This window comes from Netta rufina, assembly GCF_964035555.1.
Source record: "Netta rufina genome assembly, chromosome: 7".
Classification (NCBI taxonomy): Eukaryota; Metazoa; Chordata; class Aves; order Anseriformes; family Anatidae; genus Netta; species Netta rufina.
Genome location: NC_140130.1, coordinates 16,589,240 through 16,610,793, shown reverse-complemented (window position 1 = coordinate 16,610,793; position 21,554 = coordinate 16,589,240). Strand labels below are relative to the sequence as shown.

The 21,554-nt window shown below is 41.8% G+C and overlaps 1 protein-coding gene across 10 annotated transcripts in view; it reads right to left on the bottom strand.

The window, feature by feature from the left end:
- The window catches only part of USP54 (ubiquitin specific peptidase 54), a 98,479-nt gene that overhangs the window by 47,567 nt on the left and 29,358 nt on the right, over positions 1–21,554 (bottom strand). For 8 of the 10 annotated variants that reach the window (XR_014618629.1, XM_084290533.1, XM_084290541.1 and 5 more), the window contains exon 2: positions 2,238–3,099. Coding sequence is in view for 8 of the 10 variants with exons in the window: in XM_084290533.1 (XP_084146659.1) it covers positions 2,238–2,384 (147 nt within the window). In the remaining 2 variants the exon portion in view is untranslated. Of the gene's footprint in view, positions 1–2,237; positions 3,100–19,290; positions 19,382–21,554 lie in introns of those variants that run through there. The other 2 variants (XM_084290535.1, XM_084290539.1) reach the window with 2 other exon arrangements.

The following is a 21,554-nucleotide window of genomic DNA, read 5'->3' as shown; positions in this document are numbered from 1 at the left end:
GCAGTCGCATGGCCACACTGCGAACCTCAGCAGAGCTGTCAGAAGCCCCAACAGCCATGCAGGTAAGCTCCTGGCACTTCACTCCTCCTCCCCAGCAACCTCAATGTTCTGAGCAGAAAGGCCACGTGCCAGAAGGAGCAACACATGAACAAGATCTTCCACATCAAAACAATAAATGACTAAAATTCCCTGTGCCCACTGTTATCGTTACTAAGTGCATTTACATCTTGTGATGACCGGTGGATTTCTAACCCTACGCAGTGTGGGTAGTTATTGTGGTAATGATCACAGCACATAAAAACAAGCAGGCTTCGTACGCCCTTCTAGCACCAGTGCAAGGCAGTTTGCTGCGATAGCACCAAGCTTTATTGCTGTTTTACCACCAAACCTGCGCAACCTTGGGCAACCATCTAAATTTCCACATGTACAGCAGCGACATTACTGCTTTGAGGTGCTTCACAGTCAGTTCTTCATGGTTGCTGCTAGCTCTTTCAACCTCAGCTAACAGCAACTGGGCTCTCCTGCAAGCCCTGCCCTCAGTCCCACCAGCCTGGCAGGGGGGCAGAGGCTTGTGTTGAAAGAAGCCCTGACCTAAATCGCCCCGTGCCAGGCTCCAGACGGAACGGGAAGGTTGAGGCTGGCATGTGACACTTCATTAGCAGGAGCAGAGGGACCGAACAGCTAATTCTGATTAACTGGTCCAGTACAATGCACTAGAAAAATGTAGTATTCTGAAAAAAAAATGTACTGCTTTCAAGAAGTGTTGCTAGCTTTCAAAATTCGTTAGCTAAATTATAGCACCCAAATGTTACCTTAAATTGTATTACGAAATCAATGCATTTAGAGAATCTTTAATCTGTCAGGTTTCCAAACCTGCTGAATTGTGAGGGGTATGTTTATACTCAAACTCTCCCCATACTTAAGGGCCTGGGAGGCAATGTAAACCTTTGAAGCATCTGATTACATACAACATTCCTGAAGAGCTACTACAGACTTCACAAAAAGAAGAAATAATACATTTAGGAACGAGTCCAATTTTTCAATGTAATTGCCTCTGGAGTTTATCTTGAATGTTTATAGAAATACTTAATAGTAAGGAGCAACAACATTCAAGAGTCTCTCAGACTCGCACAATGTTAAAAATAAGATGAAAAAACAGAAGTATATATTATTGTAAAATGGTAATCATCTTGTTTTCTGTTTTATTTGTATTCAGCTTTAACTGTAAATATTTTTGGTATACTATCTCTCTTGAGCTTCAGAAGGAAATGGCTTATGCAGCACACTGCAGGCCAGGTCGCACACTTGGCTATTTCTTGTATGCTGTGCAGCTGCCATTAGGCTCCGCTTAGTTCTGACCTCGGCTTAACTCAGCATCAGGAGGCAGCCGGTGATTACACCTTACAGCTTCACAGAACAATACAGCACATCACTGGAAACTCCACTCTTCTTGTGAGCACTTTCCTTTGTACCCGGTCCTGTACTTCCTGGCATATTAAGCTGTTTGAGGGTCACAAGAGTTTCCATTTGTATTATTCGTACCACCAGGCTATCCTGAAGCTAGCTGAGCAGCTCATTTTTCTCATGGAAAAAGACACAGTGACCCAGTGTGTGCTACACAAACAAGTCATACGAAGGGAAGGAGCCTGAAGTGGAGAAAGGGTTTGAAACCCTTCAGCGAGAAGGGCCGAAACGCAAACAGCCATTCCAAATATGCAAACAGTGACAATGCAAGCAGAGCAGCCACTCCACCACATTTTGACAGAGGAAGATTATTTTCTATAAATCAAAAGGTAAATACTCAAACATCTAAACTAAACTACAAATCAGCAATTAAAAAAAGAAACTGGACTGCATAAAAATATTCTGTACAGATATCATTAACCCTTTGGGTCATCAAAAAATTACTTTTAGGAGTAGACATACTGAAACCTATTCAATATTCTCTTATTTTAAAATAAATTTTCTACACATGTTCACCTTTGGTTGATACGTTTTCACAGAAAGGACTCAGTGCACTATGTGATTGTGCAAATGCTGTCAATTTCACCAAGAAAAACTGGAAATTCCCAGAGCTGTTCTGTAACACAGCTAACCTGCATTTGCCAACTTCGCTCTCTTCTACCTAGACTCAAACAATTACACAGTCAAGCCTGGCTGTACATGCTGCACAGCACAGAAAGTATTGCAATAGACAGAAGGAGATGACAAAAGCAGTTTGCATTCTGTGATCTTACCTGTAGTGCGCTGTTCAGGAAGCAACTGTTCTGTCCCGGTTCATTGCTCAGACCTTTACTGGGTGCTATTGAGGTTGTATTTCGTGGAGTAAACATCCCCTGGACATTCCCCCGACCCACAGAAAAGTAACTTCTTTTCCAAGACATCTTCCAGTTTTAGCTGTAGAACATGTAAGCTTTGGCTGGTACAGTGTTTTACGTGATAAGATCTTCCCTTTCTTTCACCAAAATTCAGAACTGGAACAACGTCCAATATTCTGTAATTTATAGTTTAAATTGAATTTATCTTTTCTTGAGGACAGAAGCAGTTTCTTTTAAATCCAGCCCAGGATGCTAGTCTTCATTTGATGCTTACATATGCAAAACCCTCTTTTACAAGCAGCCACAGACAAAGTTTGCAGAGGGAAGGAATCCATCGTCTTGCAAGTTCATCTGTTATGCTGTTTCTCCCTTTTCCAAGTGGGTAGTGACTTCAGGGAACAAATGGCAGATTAAGGAGGTCCCTGAATCAAGGAGAAAAACAACAGCTACCTCCCTCCTCCCTCCCACCCTCCCCCCAAAACAGTTTTTCTAATTCTTTTATAATCCTCCCACAGAAGACGGGAAAAATCCAATTAGTAGGAGAGCACTGAAACCAAAACCATAACAAAGTCTTTGCAGCTCTCTTTCAGTTCCTTCTGTCTTGGGTGATGAAAGAGACATTATCCTCACAGGAAAAAAGCAGCAACTCCAGAACTTGAGAGTGACGAGCTTTAGAGTAGCGAGGAATCTGATACAGTCCCTCTAATTCTGAGTGCGATCTTTAGAAGTTCCTCCTCCTGATCCTCCTTTTGCAATCGGAATGCCCAGCCGTGCCAGAAAGCTTGAGAGAGAAAAATAATCAAAGGCTTGCGTCATTTAATTACTCTCTTGGTTTTGTGGTGTTCTGCCAAGACCAGTGTTGCCTCACCTCCCACAATACACTGAATCTTCTGAGACAAAGCAAAAAATATAAGCCCTCCTCCACCCAAAAAATAAAATAACACGGAAAAGAATGCAGAGTTATAAGAAAAGCATGGTAGAGCAGGAGGGCTGACCTATGTCAGTAGAGTTAAGAAGGAAGTTAGATTTAAGAAGAGAAAACACATTCACATAACTATCATGCCAGTGTTCATACATACCCTTTGCAATCCTTAAATATTGTATTTCTTTAAGATCTTAGTATTTCAGATAGTAGTGGGAGGATTTTGTGAATAGATGTTAATACACTGGCCGCGCTAGAATTGGGATTTTCCATTGATAGAACACTGAAATGAAGACAAGTCTCTGCACTGACTCAGAAGACCAGAGCTGTCTTCAGAACAAAATCCTCTCCATGATTTATTAACCACCGACAGTGATTTTATATATATGTGTGTGTGTGTGTGTGTGTGTGTACACTGAATAATACAATGAGACACTGATGCTTATGAAGAAATCAGCATCATTCAATAAACACTGCTCTTCCTACCCTAAACTCACTTTTGCCATTGTCTTGAATACAAAAAAAATCATTGTTTATAGAAATTTTTTTAGAACAAAACTACAAGAATTTATGGTAATTAAAAAAATACTTCTTGTAAGAGTATCCCACCTCTTTCCCACCTCTATTTACTTTACAGCCAATCATATAGCATTTTTGTGGGACACTGTTAATGAGGTTTAGGATTTCCCCATTATCAATAACAGAACAACAACTGAATATACCCAGCATGAACAAGACAGCTCTATTCCATGTGTTCTGAAGAAGTAATTGCACCACAAAATAAGTGCATGCAAAATTTGTGCATCAGCAGAAATTAATTAAGAGTGTAACTCCTTACAGAGATACCCTGGGTGTCTGCAAAGCCTCATTTTTCACCTTCACCACGATAAGTCATTCATCTTCTGTCAAAACACAGAATTTCCTCAACATCCACGGATGTCTTATAGTAGCCTAACCCAGTCCCTGCTAGTAATATTTTGTTCGTACTTCTATTAATCCAATTCTACAAATATTAACGAAGTGTTGCTGTAAGGCAGGCAAACATCTCTATACAGATGAATATTATTCCCGGTTGCCAATATGCCATGCAAAATTTTCAGATGTGCTTGCAAGCCTGCAGACACAGTCCATTATCATGCCAGTCGTGCAACATTCCTGAGCACTGAACATATACAGGTTTCATTTCAAAGCAATTTCAGCCTCAACCCCCCTTTTCTTTGCTCAATCCCTTAATGAATCACGAGCCAAACACACTGTGTGAGGTAATTGACTTTCAAGCAACAATTTAAGATCCTCTGTAAACCAACGCTACTTGCAATAGGTGCAGCGCTAAGCCTGAGCTGCAAGAGCCAGGAGCGCGATGCCCTGGGAATGGGCTGAGGTAGGCAGACTCGGTGCTAACTCACAGAAAGTCCCTGAGCCAAGCACTCTGCCATCCCCTTTCCACAGCACCTATGGGAAGATGGAAAACACAATCCACAAGACATCCCAGAAGCACAGGCGTGAATAAATACTCATGAACTTGAATTCAAGATTCTGCTCTCAAACTGAGCTATATGTCTCCAAGCCAAAATGTCCAGTTATTACAAAGTGCATACATTTTTCTACTGGTTTTTATTGTTGTGGGACCAGAATCAAATTAGCAGCTTTGTATTCTGCCTGTCATCACAAGAGGAGTATTGCAAGCTGGCAGGACTCTTGCAGTAATCACACAAGCTTCTTACATTTATACAAGGCTTAGCAGAACTGACTTCTTAGCCTACCTTCCCTGTGGTCTTTCACAGGGAGAAGTTCAGCCTGCTCATTTAGCTAGATGGCTGTTGCAGAGCTAAGAGAATGAGCAGGAAGCCTGTAATCAGGTAACCACCCAGTTAGGACAGAACCACATCTCTGGAGATTAATGGCAGTGTCACACTTGACCAAACACTATAAACTTACCAACGCTATACAAGAGCTACAAAATGGAAGCCTAATTAGTCCGAAATATATGTATGACAATATTCATAAGGATCCTCTGCTCTACCATGAAAATCACGAAAAGGATAGCAAAAAGCAGGAAAAAAAAAAAGAACTTAAGGAAAAGAGCAATCATCGCTATTAAAATATTCTGCTTTGCTTTCACCACCAACACAGCCACCACCAGAGAAACAGCTAAGCCTCTTGTATTTTCAACTCACAATTAAAAAAAAAAAAAAAAAAAAAAACAGCAGTGGTTTGTAAGGGAACGGAAGGGCACTGCCACACAAGCTTGTCCGCAGGCGGAGGTGTTCTCCAAACACGCTACTTCTCCCTGATATTGTGTGAGCTTGAAAACGATCCCAACCACAAAACTAAAGAAAAACAAATTTACTCTCTGAAATGAAATCACAAGAACACAATGATACACACAACGTGCTTCAGAGAACTGAATAGTTAAGCGAGAAGAAAATACTTTCATGTATTATTTCTGATTAAAGAAGTTTTTGAGCAAAACTGTTCTCCTACGAAGGACAAAAGAAAAGCTTTTTAATAGGACAAGGAAAACCCCTATAATTCAACTGCTAATGAGGTTTCCCAGCTTTCTCCAGCATTTTAATAATAGGTCACAACAAGTGCAGCTCCATATAGCTCTTACATTACAAATGAAAGTTCCTCAAAACCTGTAGCTCCGTGTGGCATACTGGCATGACCCCAAGCAAGTGAGTTTGAAGTAAAGAAGAACGGCATTATCAGATCTGAGGAAACTGTTCCTACACAAAACAGATGATTCTCATTGCTGGAAACTTTACTAGTCCAGAAATATGACCAAAACAAGAGTGCCAAATGCAAAAACATAAACAATGCTCTTGGTTCATTACTCAAAATGTTATCTTAGAGACACAGTGAATGGACGCAGACAGCCTAAAAGCTTCTAATGCACTTGAGTTGTGTTTATCATATGAAGAACACTATTCACTGGAATAAAGCACAAAAGTAATCCAGCCAGCATGATTAAGTAAAGCTAACTAGATCCCTGAAAAGTTGCACAGACATAATAGAATTGTTATAATAAAGCGTAAATCATTTATAAAGATTATATAGCTAGAAAGCAGAAGCTTATCATTCTAGATTCTCCCTCAAATTCATCTAGCTTCCATGCTGTTGGGAAGAGCTTCCTTGGGGAGGGAGGGAGGGCTCCCAGACAGCAGCAGGCTCACAGAGAAGAGCAGCACATGGGAGCAGCACTCATGTCACCTCTCCAGCAGTCCACCCCCGGAGCAGTGCTGGCCACAGCTCAGCATGTACCGAGGGCCTGAAGAAACCTGATGGTCTGTCCTTGGGACAGCAGGGCACAGAGTTCTCACATATGTGAGAACGAAGAGTTCAGGTCCCAATTCGTTCTTAGATTTATTTGCACATCACACAAACGTAGCATCTCAAGTTGTATCCTTCCTTCTCTGGTGTGGTCCCACTATTCTACTTCGCTTTAAGGCAAAAAAATAAAAAATAAAAAAAAAATGCCGCATTCCTCTTACTTCAGCTTCATCTCTCCATACGTTTTAGGCTCCTGCTCGATGAATCATTCCAGGCACAAGGCTGAATTCAAACAGCCAAATTAGGAAAGGAGACGCTTCCATTTAGTTCTAGGTACAGCTGAAGCCACCAATTAAGTATTTATCACACTTAGATAAGAGCAGAGGTCCAGAACTTATTTTTAGTGACTTGTGTTTCTACATTGGTGTTTTCAGAAAAGAATGTGTTCCCCACCCCTGTGATCCTACCACCTTTTCAGGCAGTAGAGACCACATAACTCATGTTGAGAATAAATTGTCCTTTCACATACTGAAAACAACTATGAAAGCATAAACAGATGAGAAATGGCTTGGAAATTCCCTATTTTAATAGTTTTCATAACACAGAAGAGAATTGTCCAAGATGATGCATTTCAGTGGGAGCTCTCACGCAGCTGGCTCCCAGCAGGTCCCCTTTCAGCGCAGACGCAGAGGAACAGCCCCCTGTCCCCTGCCCCATCCCAAGGCTCGAGGGGGAGCGCCCTCACAACCAGAGGCTCAGCAACTTTCTCTGTGTAACTGAAACAATGCAAGTAATGGCTAATTTCTACATGAATTATATTATATTTAATCGCAGAGTTCAACAACATGAAGACCTTCATTGACAGTTCAGACCTCCCTAAATACCCAGCTTGGTATCTCAGTCTATGCTCAATCTTGAAGGTGATGAGATAAAAGAGGGATAGAATGAGTACTCACTACCTAATAGCCATAAGACTAGATGAAGTAAAGAGTGAGCAGTGCAGAGATCTTAATATCCCTGAGAAGAGCCAGCTGCCTCAGTACCAGAGGAGATCACATCCTCTGGAGAGCCTCTTCTCTTTCTGAGAACTATAGCTAGCTGGAAATACTGGGCAGATCTCTCTGTGCACCTAGAAGATATATTGTAGCTACTGAAAAGTACAATCATTTCCATTCATCTCCATCCCCAAGAAGTTTCTGATAGCACAAATGGGACAACAAAGAAAAATCTTTCTGCTTTATGCATGCTTTTTCCTCAGTCTTGATTGCTGTGCTGGGAGAAAGAGGAAAAATGCCTGCAATGCTTTTGCTGTCAAGCTTACACCCATTTTTTAGTCTTCCGCTTAAACGGGTAACTTAATTACAAGGCTTTACCTTACTTCTGCCTACAGGGTGGAACTGGGAACTGACAGCACAGCTGATGCCCACGACATACTCACACGGGTCTTTCTTATCTTTCATTCTGCTGTTGCACAATTCCTCGTCTGCAAAGCATTGTGAAGGTATGACAAAGCTCTGAGTATCAGCTGGCTCCCAGGAACCACATCAGAAAACACATCGGGAGTTTCTGTGAAGTTCAGATGAGTGTTCCTTTAGACACCAGGGAAGTGGTTCACTTACCAGATACACGGCAATTACCCAGATGCTAGGCTGCAATTTGCTAGTAAATGCCATCAACGTGATCTCCAAGTAAAGATAAAAAACGAAATTCCCCCAGACTCAAAGCTGGGCTCTGTTACAGCGTGAGGGCATGACGAGCCATGACAAACACGGCAGGTTTCTCAGCAGACACAGGGAAAGCCGTTTCTCCAAGAGCCTGCCTCAAGATAATGGAAGCCAAGGGGGAAGGGTCTCAACAGAACAGCGAGCAAACCAGGCTGCCCTATGGTCTTGACAAAGACTGCAGTGATTTCAAGCACTACCACTTGTATTCATACAGCCTACGAACCACTAGATGAAACTGCAGGCAGGACACTGAAAGGGCCCAAGCTTCTTGGGATTACCACTCCCTGAAGCAGAAGCGTTGGCATTTCTGCACTGCAATACAGCTTAATATTTCTACAGAGAGAGAAAACTGAGTGCTCTTTTTAAACGAGGAAATATATTCTTGTACTGACTTTCCAAACCAGCAGATAACAGGAAAAAACAAACCCACTCCATGTTCCTGTTAACAACTGAGACCAACAAGGGGTGTGGAGAGACCGAGTGCTGCAGAAACACCCAAAAGTGAGACTCCGCAAGCTGCTGAGGTCAAGCACAGCTTTACATTGCATAAAGGTGGTTTAATCTTTGCAGCAAGCATAAGTGCTTGCCAGCATTTTATAAAATTATAGTGGACTGTGTCTCAATACAGTCTAATGAAATACTGTGAACACTCATCTAATCCGAACCATTTGATTTTAAGCCCAACAGTCAGCCAAACCTCTTTGAAGAGCATCTCTCTCTGTTTAAAAAAAAAAAAAGTGGCAGAAAGCCATGGGCTTTGAACTGCAGACAGCTCAGTGATGGTGGAGGGCTGGAAATCTCCCCCTGCTGTAGCTCAAAGGGAGCTATCCTCTGCTCATCCCCAGCTGCCTGGGGATGCTTCTGCAGGGTTACAGAGGCTCAGTGGTCATTTCTGCAGCCCTTCCTGGAATTAGTACATCAGCTGAGAAACATCTGTCTTCTGTTCAAACCTGGGAACATGCAGACTTCTGTTCAAAACAGGGAAAAAGGATGTATCTATCCCATATAGCTACAGAGAGAAAAGTAGGGTAGCCAGGTCCAGACTTCCATAAAGTAGTTAACTGGACGCAAAGTATCAGCTGGCTCTCAAACAATTGGAAAAGCTATTAAAAACCTTCCAGTAAAGACCTGGCAACCATTAAAAGGCATATTGCAATAAAAAAGGTATTCAGAGCTGTGGGTTTATTTATAAAAACCAGCATCACAGCCTTTTCTGATCACACACAACTTCACCTGCAAGATGATCTAGAAGTTTCAGGACCACCTCTCTTGTTAGAGACTGCAGTTTTTAGGAACACAGTGTGGGATAATCGAACAATAAAGGGCTTCTGTTGGAAGACAAACAACAAGAGATGTGAGGTCATAACCAGAGACGCAAAGGCCACGTTATTTACTTTGTGTGGGCTTATTGCCAAAACACACTTCACTCCCCAGATAAAACCTTTACTCATATCAAAAACACTATATTAATAACCAGTGATCTCATGCATCACAGGACTTCCAGCACATGCGTTTGCTGCAGAGCCGATGGGAATGGAGGCAGGCGGATCCCAGCTTGGTGTCCTCCCCCCCAGCCCCTTGGGAAGCATCTTGCCCCCCCCTTTCTCTTATGCAACCCAAAGGAGCTGTTATCTCAACAGCTTTTCTCTGACACTTGAAGTGGGAAGGAACAGACATAGGTAAGAAAGTCATCTAGCCAGAAGTAAACCCAAAGAATTTCAAAATAAGACTCCAGAATAATTTGCATTCCCTTCAGATCCTCACTCCACAGTTGCCCAGCTCTTTAAGACTGCTGCACAGGGTAAGAAAAGGAGGCATCTGAATACAACTGCGTGGAAGAGGATTTCTGAAGTACTTTCCCTAAGTTTCATATCACCTTCTAAATAAATACTCCCCAAAGATTATATTTTTTTAAAAAAGCCCTATACTATCCATGTTAGACTTGGTGCTGGACGTTTCATAACGGGAAGGGGAGAGTGAAACCAGCTTCTCATCCCACTCCATATGGAATCTGGGGAGTTAGGATAAGCAGGGAAAATGCAGCAGCTTCAAATGTTATGCAAGTGCTCAAAAATCAGTAAAACATCACCATTCAATCCTGTCTAACATAGAAAATGATGACAAATAGAAACAGGACAGCTGTCAACCATATGGTGAAATGGAAAGTTCGGGTTTTATTCTAGCGGATGCCCAGACGGCCTCCTGCTACCAGTTATTTCCCTCCTAAAACTTTACCTAGGCTTTCCAAGGGGGAGCTCCAAGACTAATTCAGTATTTAATTCAAACTCCAGGTACAGTAATTTTCATTGCAAAATTCTGCATTTTACAGCCATATGCCTGAGCAACAAGATTTCAAAGATTTGTCTTTTGGCACCTTTATTCACAAGCAAATAATCTCATCCTTCTTCCAATAATACTACTGACCCAGGAAAACAATTGTTTTCTGCTTTGACCTGCAAATTCTAGCTTGAGAATGACCAAAGTGTGCCTACAATAGCATTCAGTAACACAAGGCTTCATGACTGAGAACTTGAAATCTTAAAGCCCTGCTGCCACTCTTTTCCTGACCTTGCAGACTTTTCCTGTTAAGCAGCACCACAAAAATTTGCAGAAAAAAAAAAAAAAAAAAAAAAACTCAGCCTCTTCTAGAGTAGCCACCATGCCATAACTATGAGTCCTCCTGTCAATCTTCATACCCCCTTCCTTCCTTAAAGGAAAAGTCAGTAGCTATCAATCCTAAATCGTGTGCTGTTCACATTACAGCACCACAAATCCCTCTATTTCACTAACCTGTTTCATTATACCTCTATTCCAGTAATGTTTGAAAGAGCTGAATGCCTTAATACACATACATCCACACAGAAAAACCAACACAGGCAAGCAAGGTATGTACTTCCCAGGGAAAGAGGCAAACAGAAAAACTCCAGCACCACCAGCAGCTGAATTTCAAAGGAAAGACAGCACAAAATAAGCAAATGCATGAACATGCAGAGAGCAGCAACAGACTTTGACCAGGCAGATGGACAGCCTTTGGGTGGAAATTAGTCTTTGCAGTGATGTATTAAGAACCTCAAAGTTAAACACTGCAAGGCACTGACTTCCCCAGGTAGTATTCAAGGGCAAAAAGACCCCCAGGGAAGAAAACAGCTTGCTCTGTACAGAGGCACAATGGACTTTTTGACACCACTGCCTACTGAGGACATCTCCAGAGGGTGGGCAGACATGATGCCCACCTCTGTCACGATTAACAGCTGGGGGCCAGACATCACACTGTACAGTAAATGCATTTAGGAAATTACTCCCTATTTTTTCTTAAGCTCAGGATAGTTTGGGATATTAAAGTAATACTTATTCTCAACCTATTAGATGAAACACAAAATGCAGTGAATCATCCCACCGTCAGCACTTATCAGGATGGCTTCTAACACTCACTTTCTTGCTGGACTGGTAACATACCAAGGTGCCAAACTGAAGCAGTTCAGAGGAATTCATGAAGACAAAGCATAAGCAGAGCAAAGAAAAAGAACAGCAGTTTAAGGTGTTTATGCCTTGTTCCAGTATTAAACATTTAAATCTTTTTCCCTGCCTTGCTAAAACTGACAAGCAGAAGTGCTCCCGCACTGCGGAGCATTGCATGGATTAGTAGTTCTACATAGCTACAAAACAATGCACCCAGCATCCACAATATGCTGCTTTTTCCTCTTTTTTAAGCAGTCATCTGTGCTGTAGAACTATAAATAACACTTGAGCAGAATCACGAGTGTGCATGCACATGCATAAGCACTTAATCTTAACTTGGTTTTAAGATCATTATTTGTTAGTTTAGAGAAATAAGCATAACTAACAATAAAGAAATTCAATTTTGCTTGATTTCGCTTTGTAAATGGAAGCATTTTTCTGCAAAAAAAATCACCAAAACCTTCAGAACCTGGATAGGAAGAACACCTGAATGGATCACAAGAAAAAACTTTTAATGAATCAGAACATCCCATATCCTGGTGGCAATTAACATATGGGAAAAGTACAGCAAACAAACAGGTTGGGGGGAAACATACTCCTGTACCTTACCAGCAGTCTGGAACAGGCAAAGAGAGGGAGTAATCAAAGACTGATTCACTGTTTTGTATCAAAGTAGGAGACCTGATTCACTGTTTTCTGTAAACTAGCAAAATAACACATCTGATTGATGGATTTACAGAGGAAAAGACACTTTTTGCAAGCTAGTGACTTTTTCCTTTTGTAAATAGAAAGCAAATAGACATAACCAGCCTCCAAACTTCACGTTCAGAACTCCCACACAGGGCTCTGGTCTCCCCCTGGCAAACAGAGCATTTGCAATACATTGCCACAGCCTCTCTCCAAGGCCTTTGCAGCCCAGGATTAGGCCTAACTGCCCGGCTCACTGCCCCCTGAGCAGACAGTCATGAACATGTGGTGCCTCTCTTCAGCTGCAGCCCTGCCTGTCACTGTCTCAAAGCAAGCGCCCACTTTGCACAGATCTGTTTTAAAGCAGAGGATAAGCGACAAATGAATGCACAACAGCCCTGAACTCACAGCTAAATGCAGACAAAGTCATGCAATTATACCCACAAACTCGGAAAAGGAGCCCCGATGCACAACTATGTCCAATACCAGGAATTTTTCTCTCATTAAGAAGCCCTACAAATAAGCAATTTATTTTGCCTAAATTCTGATATTCTATTAATTTAAATAATAGATTGCTAATAAACTGGTCAATAAAAACAGACCTAAGCATTCTTAGTATAAATCTTCTCATCTATAAACATAATCATAACACATTTAAAACATGACCATTCTGCTAATGAAAGAAAATTTGGCCGATAATACCTACAGCAGTTTCCTCTTGTAAAAAAAAAAAAAAAAAAAAACATTTTTATGCTGGTATAAGGCATTCTGACAGATATAGTAAAATAAATATTTGGAAGACAAAAAGCGCCAGCATCTATTTCTCAAGCAGTTGTAAAAAAAAATAGAAAAAAACAACGCAAAATAAAACGAACCACACAAAGCTTCAAATCCAGTTTAACGTACTTCATTGTGTGAAATTCGCAGTAGATGACTAAAACACAGGCAAATTATGTTCTTTGACTTTCATATATAGCATATTAGTCAGAAATACATTTCAGGAACTAAAATATTGCATACTATGAATAGCACACATTGATGGAGGTTTTATGAGTGCAAAGCAGATTATATCTTATAAACAAGATTTCTGACACACAACTCCTTTATTTTATGTTAGAACTGGAAGCAAGGTAACGCTGTAAGATTTCCAAACAAACTTTTACACAACTCCAACCTCCTTCAATGGAAAATCTGAATTCAGGTTTCTAGTATATTTATTTTTAAGATCATCTGTACTATCCTTACCAGATGCTACTACTACGCAACTACTTCCATGCAGATTTTAATAACTTATACAACTCTTTCCTTGTAGATTCTAACATCTTTAAATCTTGTGATCTGCTGGGGAAAAAAAAAAAAAAAGCAGCTGTTCATTCTCTAAAACACAAAAACCATGAGAAAATTACCTTGCATCAAATACAGACTCATGAAGATGTTATTTTTTTCATTTTGAAAGATTATTTCATCTTTACCAGAGAAATACTGTGACACTACCAAATGCAAAAGGGATTATTCTGTGTCCTGCTGTGGCCTGGAGAGATCCACAAAGCATGAAAGAGACTCTTGTAAAATACAAGCAGGCTCTGTCCTAATGGATCACAGAAGCAGAAGCTGTGCAAATGCACTATAACACAAGCTGAACAGACTAGTTGGGTGTTGGGGTAAGGAAAAGAAGAATGATGTCAACAGCTTTGATTTATTTTTGCTCTGCCTGGCAACGAAATGACACTGCTGAGTGGCACCAGAAGCTCTCTACAAAAAAAAAAAAACAGAAAAGGCTCAAGAGGAGGTAGATACCACAAAAGGAATCTCTGCACATTATTTGTGGATTGCGCACTGGTAGAAGAAAATGAGGAGGCAATTTAAAAAGTTCCTGCATTTGCAATTAAAAGACAACCGGTAAATATAAAATTAAAACAATTCTCTGAGTGCCCTTAGAAGTTATACTTTTAGCCAACCAATAGGTGTGGAAAGATACCCTTAAATAACTTTGTTATTGTTGTTTTAAAACACAACGAGAAAGAACAAGCTTGAGGATACATTACGTGCCCCCATACAAAAAAGTGAGGCCTGGCCCTACAGGCCTGAAAAGTACTCAGGCAACAAGTTTTTAAGCCACTGAATTCAACGCTGAAAGAGGAGCTAGAGGAAACTGCAGCCTTGCTGAACTTCAGGCAAGATTTCAACCTGGACTACAAACAAAAGGATGCTAACCTTAAGAGTTACAGTTTAACTTCTTTCAGCAGAGGTTAGACCATTTCAGTGCTGCTACAGTGTGTTTTCGTTTCTTTGTTTTTTGGTGAAAGCAGTTACTTCTGTTACATCCTCAGACTGATCCCACACTAACCGATGAAATCACTTTGAAAATAAAACACCCCTGGCTGAAACCCCCTAACTTTCCAGCAACCACTCTCCTCACTGCAAAGTTAAGCAGAGAGGATTACACAGTTTCTTAGTGCACCCCCGAATGGGTGAAATGCAGGAAGCACAGAGCTTTAAACTGTGTTACTCCATGTGCTGGAGTTCATCTTTTATTTCCCCTGTAGAGTGATGTACCCAGCCTAAACTGGCATCTCATTCCTTCAGAGTACCCCAGGGAACGAGATGCTTTGGGGAAAGGGCTCAGGCAAGACACGACAGCAGCTCCAAGGGCTCTTCCGCTCCACCACACACAGCAAGGGATGGGGACGTGTCTGGTCTCGGGATGACAAAGTTTTATGTAAGTGTTCACTTTCTTGCTTCTAACTGTGCCTGTGATCCTTTAAGATATGGCTGTGCCATGCAGCTCCCTTAGGGGCAGGGACAGAGCCCCGTCCTGCCTTGTCCCCCTGGGAGAGGTACCAAGGATGCTCAGAGGAGAGGGGCTTCCAGGGGCTGCAGGTACCACAGGGCAGAGAGATGCCTGGGCTGGCCTCCGACGTAGCACAGCATTTCTTAGACATATGGGGCTATTCAGGGACTGACAGACCGGGAAACAGAGCCAGTGGGCAACAAGAAAGCTATATACAACAAGCACAGCTCTGTTTTACTCCCCATAGTTCCCTAGAATTTTCTCTTTTAAAAAAGCTAAATTTCTATTTCTTACTTAAATAAAACTTGGCTTGGTCAATCTTAAAATACTTCTGGGGATTCCCCACAGAAGGCTTGGGCCTGTCAAACCTGTGGAGGGCTCCACGTGCTGCTACAGCTGCCCATGGTGGTCCCTGGGGCTCGCTGCGGCCCACAGCAGCCCCACGGCCTGCAGCTGGCACGGGGCGCAGCCTTCTCCTTCCAGTCACAACTGTACCAACAGCTCAGCCTCACGTTGCCCACACCTACTCTTGCCAAATCCTGTTAAGACAAGACCCGTCAATACGCTCCAGGCCCAGGTCTCCAAGCATTGTAACCCGCACAATGCAACTCGGTTTCCCCACAGGTCCCCAGACAATACGCTGGCAAGAGGAAAAGCTGCTGAGGGGACGAGGCTCTTGCACTTGCCAGAACAGGGTGTGAGGAAGATTAGCAACTTGATACAAAAACAAATGCAGATCCAGAACACCAGCAAGACAGCGAAAAGGCAAAAACAAATACTGCTCTGTTACAAGCCCTCTCCCTCAGAATAACCAGCCTTCACAGAACAATCACCTGACATCTGGAAAAGCAACATCACTAAAAGCTACCCTTATCACGGAGTTAGCACACCATGATGGTATTTTCAGTCACCACATCACACCACAATAAGTGCTGTGTTGAGAAATCGCAACTGCTAAATTCTCCTTCAATACTAGAAGAAAGCATTCACACGCACTGTTACTTAACATTATTCTTGCTGTGCATTGCTTCACCAGCATTACAACATATCCCGCTTCCTTATGCACACCTGTAAGGGAGACAGGAAAAAACACAAATATTCTATCCAGATTAAGAGCCTGTGCATCCTTCCTCTGTGATTAATAAATCATACACACATATGCATGCACACGCACAGCCAAGTGGCTGACCTGGAAAACTCTTACACTTCTGGCCAAGCAGGCCTAAAGTCAATCCATTTGAAGTTAAACTACTCTGAGCTTGATCCAAAATGTGCGATGTCGGGTACATTCTGTCTGCTAGCCTAGAAAGAAATCCTTCTGTCTTTTTAGCACTCATTTCTTCCCAGTCCCCTCAAGTTCCCCAGTTCCATTATACTGTGGTGACCCAGGCACTCACCGACAGGAATTGAAATATACGCCCTCTTCTGCAACCAAGTACATTATAAACTTGAAGAAAACTTGTGGAAGTATACATGTATTAATTCATCAATTAGAAGATTGTTATTGTGATTCAAAACATCAGAACATGAAAAGATGCAACTGAAAAATGGGTGAAATGCCATGGCTGTGACACATTGTTCCTTGGGAGAAGTAATCTCTTCCCAGAGCTCACATCTGTGACAACTCCCAGGAGTTAACAGCAACTGATTAACATCACTTGGCTCTTGGTAGAGCTGAGAACTGTGCCATACTGAAAAATTTTCCCACGTATGCATTTGTTCCAGCTCTCTTCATTTTGCTTCCTGATTACTGAAGAAACCTACTCTTTTTTTCTTGCATAAAAGTAGTTTCCTTCTGTTTATATCTGTTCAGAAGTGCAGTAAGAGTACAGTTTTCTCCATCGCACTGCTCTGACTATATTGCAGTATTCCGCCTTCCTACAGTACACCACTCCCTGCATTCACTTCTAAGGGCCTTTGCATCTAACATAATCTTGACTTCTCAATTTTTAAGAGCATGATTAAATCCTGCCCCCATATTTGATGATGCCAGCCTTCACTAGCCATTTGTTAGACATTAAAAGCAAGTGCTTCTGTTTTCCCTCCCCCGGAGAAGATGGAAACATACCAAAAACATCTACAAAGCTATTCTGTTATCCTCCAAATCATTCCTTTCCTGCCAAGCATAGAAAAGCTCAGCAGTTAGGCAGCAGGTGTGCCAAAGCCATTGTTCATCCTGACAGCCACCACAGTCTGTTTCCTTTACTTCTCTAGCTGTTTATCATGTTTCTCTGGCCTTGCAGTGGGAACTCTCTAAGCTGGAATCAGCCTGTTCTGTTCTGTAAGGCACCTAAATCAGAGACTTGAGCCTGTAGGTGTAACTACATTACAAATGAAGACAAAAAACATAAGACACTATGTCCAGAATGCTTTTCCATTAAAGCAAGAGATTCTTGAACTGAAAATGTGTTGGGTTTTGGTGTTTTCTTTCAAGGAAAAGGCATAATTAGCAATGACAATGTTCCTAAGGCTTCTGTAACTCCCATGAAGTCCAACTTGCTAGGAAGAAATAGCCACTGAACTTTCTAATAATGCAGATGAATGCAAGCAGCTCCCTGATGTGCTTCAGTCTGCAAACCGTCAGATGGGCTGGCCTGTCCTTTCAGGCTAATTCCACATTCAGCAGCTCATCACGCAATGGAAATCTGACCTTGTATCAAACGCAAGTTCATGCTTGTCTTCCTGTACAATTAGCCAGAGGTGGTGATACAGCGTTCTTGCTATCTGTGGGAGGACAGACGATTTCTGGGGGTGACATTTTCTATGGACAAATGAACCAGAAATCTCACTGCCACCAAAGCAGGGAGGACACTTCCCTCTCCACCACAGAGCTCATGGGCAGGCAGGCCACATCCCTGCCCTCTGGATCACAAGAGCAAATTCAGCTCAGAAAATTAGCACTTTGAGGGGGATGGGAAAAGAGAAGGGCTTGCTTTATTTCCTGCAAGTTTAATGAGCTGAATTAACTTGCCAAGAAGTTGGAGCTGGGGACAAGGGAAGTGGGCAGTGTGCAGGAGCGCGGGCTTCCACGCTCAGCTCCACATCAGCTCAGCCCACCCAACAGAGACCTACCTCGGCAGCTACAACCCATGTCAGGCATCCTAAAACATGTGGGGATTGTAAAAAAAGTATTCCTTCAAAAAAAGACTGGAATTTGTTTATTATAAAGAATGATGAGCAGTGGAAGTGATATATAGCTTTTTTTTCCTGTTCGCCCCACCTCCAGTGACGGATTTTAGAACTGGATTTATCATTTGGTGGAATTAAAGCCTGTTTACTCTCACCAAATGTATGAAAATGGTTTGTGTATTCTCCAAATCTAAAAATTTAAACAAAGATATATTTCATGCTGAAAGCTGCAGCAATGAGAAGTATGGAACAGTCATGGTAGAGCTCCAGAATTCACATAATAATTAGTATTTATTTTGGAAACTAGACACTTCAACAAAAGGCAGGGAATCAGGAAAGCTGCCAAAGCAAGTCCTTACTTTCACAAATCAACACATTAAAAATAATTTAAAAAGTCCTACCTACATTTAATACCTTATTTTATTACCAATTTTCTTTCAAACAGAATTCAAGCTAACAAGTAGTGGGAACCAAAACTGCATCCATATTATGAAAAAAACAGGCTTAAGATCTTCTGATTAGGCATAGTTATACTATAAAATAACAACCATAGGAAACAAATTGCCAATATCCCTTCCAGTTGTCACAAACGTTAAGGTGCAAAGAGATTTTGACTGGCTTCATCTTTGCATTTATTACGGATAGTACTAGTCAGCAGAAGCTCTGGTATAACCCAAGGCAGCTTACAGCTTCGGGAGTGCGTTTCAGACAAGCAATCTTGAGAACATACATAAAATGTACACATACGAAACAGCATTTAGGAAGTATGGCCTGAACGTTCAAAAGCAAATTAATGGCAAACTGAAGCAACGCTACTTCTTTGCATCTCAGAAATAAGACAGTCCACGCTGAAAAGCAGCATTTTCTACTTCTCAGTAGCATATATGGATGAGCATTCCTGTGAAACTCAGATTTAATCAGAAAAAGTAGTCACAACAGTGGCAACGCTGAATTTAAACAACAGATTTCAAAATTAGGAAGACCTACCTTTAGAAGCCAGTTTCTATTGTGTAAACTCCACATCGGTATTGCAACAAAAGCTGGAGATCAGAGCAGGCTGAAAAAACTCTCAGAGGACATTCTACTGGAGTAACTGCTCTGAGTAATACTTACATGGAAAAATTATTTAAGGGAGGAGGAAAGAGCTAGAAGAGTGTGGGAGGGGACAACCTGCAGATTCAAACAATAGGAAGCTGTTAAAACAAAACATAAAAACCCAAGGGCCTCCGTCAACACAGGAAAGTCCCATTTGAAAAGCATTGCCCCCCCACTGCCACCTACCAGGCAGGCAGCTCTGCCAACAGAGATAAGACCAGAGCCTGCTTACTAACAATTCACTTTGGAAACAGGGCCATGAAAGAGGGAGGAAAGCTTTACAGCCCCCTTCATGAAAGAGATGTGGCTGGGAGGAGGCAGAAGAGACTGGGCTGTAATGGATTACTTGTACTTACAGCACCCTCTGCAAAGCAGGGCTCACCTCAACCGAGTGTGACAAGCAAACTGGCAAAGTTCCTGCAAATTGTTTAGTTAAACACGAAGGATGTTTTCTCATAGGAGGGGTTGATAACCAGGAGTGACATGAAGCCATTGAACAGAACAAACAAGAGGACTCAAAGATTGCATCAGCTTTGTTCCCTCGGTTTAGAGCACCGTGGTTCCAATGCAAACGTAAAATCAGTCTTTTAAAGAACAATTCTTGCAGGACAATTCCTGGAACTATCTCGTGTGTTTTAGAACTAATGATGTTAATCAAGAGAAAAAAAAAAAAGGAAGCTTGTTCAGAAAATCAGCTTTCTATCCCAGAAACCTACCACAGGCTCAGTTACTTAAGCTCTGAATCAGCATTACATGATGATTCTCAAACTCTTACAGTGCAGCTCCTGGGACACTGATGCCATCCACATTCAGCATCCATTTTTACTTCTTACATGGTCACATGCACAGCACAGATAAGAGGAGTTACAGTGCATATCCAGGAACAAAACAACTTAAAAGAAAACTTCGGTTATGTTACAAAAAAACAATGCACCCCATTGTCTTTCTGTCCTAGCACAATATAATGCTAACAAGCAGAATCAGATTGAAATATAGTAACGCCTTGGACCATAAGAGGTACTGAAGATACTATCCCCACCGGGACCATTTACCTAACAGAAACAAACAATGTAAAAAGGAAGCAGTTGGAATACAATTCAGTCATTTCGCCTCAAAAACAATCCAGTCTTGCAGGATAGAATAGGCTGAGCCAAGTTTTAACTATGTCATTCCATAACGATGCAGGTTTGGTCAGATAAAAACAGGATTAAGAGCAAGAAAGGAAAAATATGTGGCAAAGCACAATACTCTGAGCAGTGTTTTATCTTATGATACTTCTGTATACTCTCCTTACCCCCGGGTTTTAGATTTGCCCACACAAATCCCAAATCATTTTTGAAGCATCCTAATAGTGGCACAACTGTGAACAAAACCTAGTACAATATTCAATAATCACGCTGGGCTCAAAATATGTTGTACAGTTGCGTACGTCATGTTAACTCAATAGCACTTGTTCCTCAAACAGCTTGTTTCAAAGACGCCAAAACACTTAAAAGTACAGTTTATAATATCAACACAGACCTCTTCCAGCCAGAAATCCTCGTTTTCATCACGCAGGAAGAACAACTGACCCTCCCTGGTGTCTTGCACCATTACGTGGACCTGCAGGTTTCCTTACCAAGAGTCAGCTAGTCCATCTGCTTAAGCTGCATCGTGTCCAGGGCTCAGTGACCTTAAGTTGGCAAGTACCCTTGCAGAGAACACACTCGTCTCTATGTTCCCTTCCTCCTCCTTATCCTACAGGAGGAAGCATTTGCTTATTGCTACTCAGGCACACAGGGACCAGAGAGCCTCACGTGGCTCCACTGATTTCCTCGCTGAGGCGGTGTGGGCCAAAAAGCATGGCAGGAGCACCTAAAACTGTAATACCAAAGGATTTGCAGAACCAATCCATACAAATTTGTTTCAGCTTCAGTCTCCATCATTCCAGAACTCCATTCTCTGCTCCTCCTAAAATGTTTCAGGCGACCAGACATACTTGAGTAACAACTAGAAGTACGGATCAAACTGAGGACCTTTTCAAACACCCACTTTTACGCCATTTTAGACAGAAACTTGCAGTTACCCGTCTAAACAATATCTGGTTCTTCAATGTTTCAGTAACTAAAGAAAGCATGAGAAGTATTTCTAGAACCGGCCCCGCTTTCTGCTTCTGT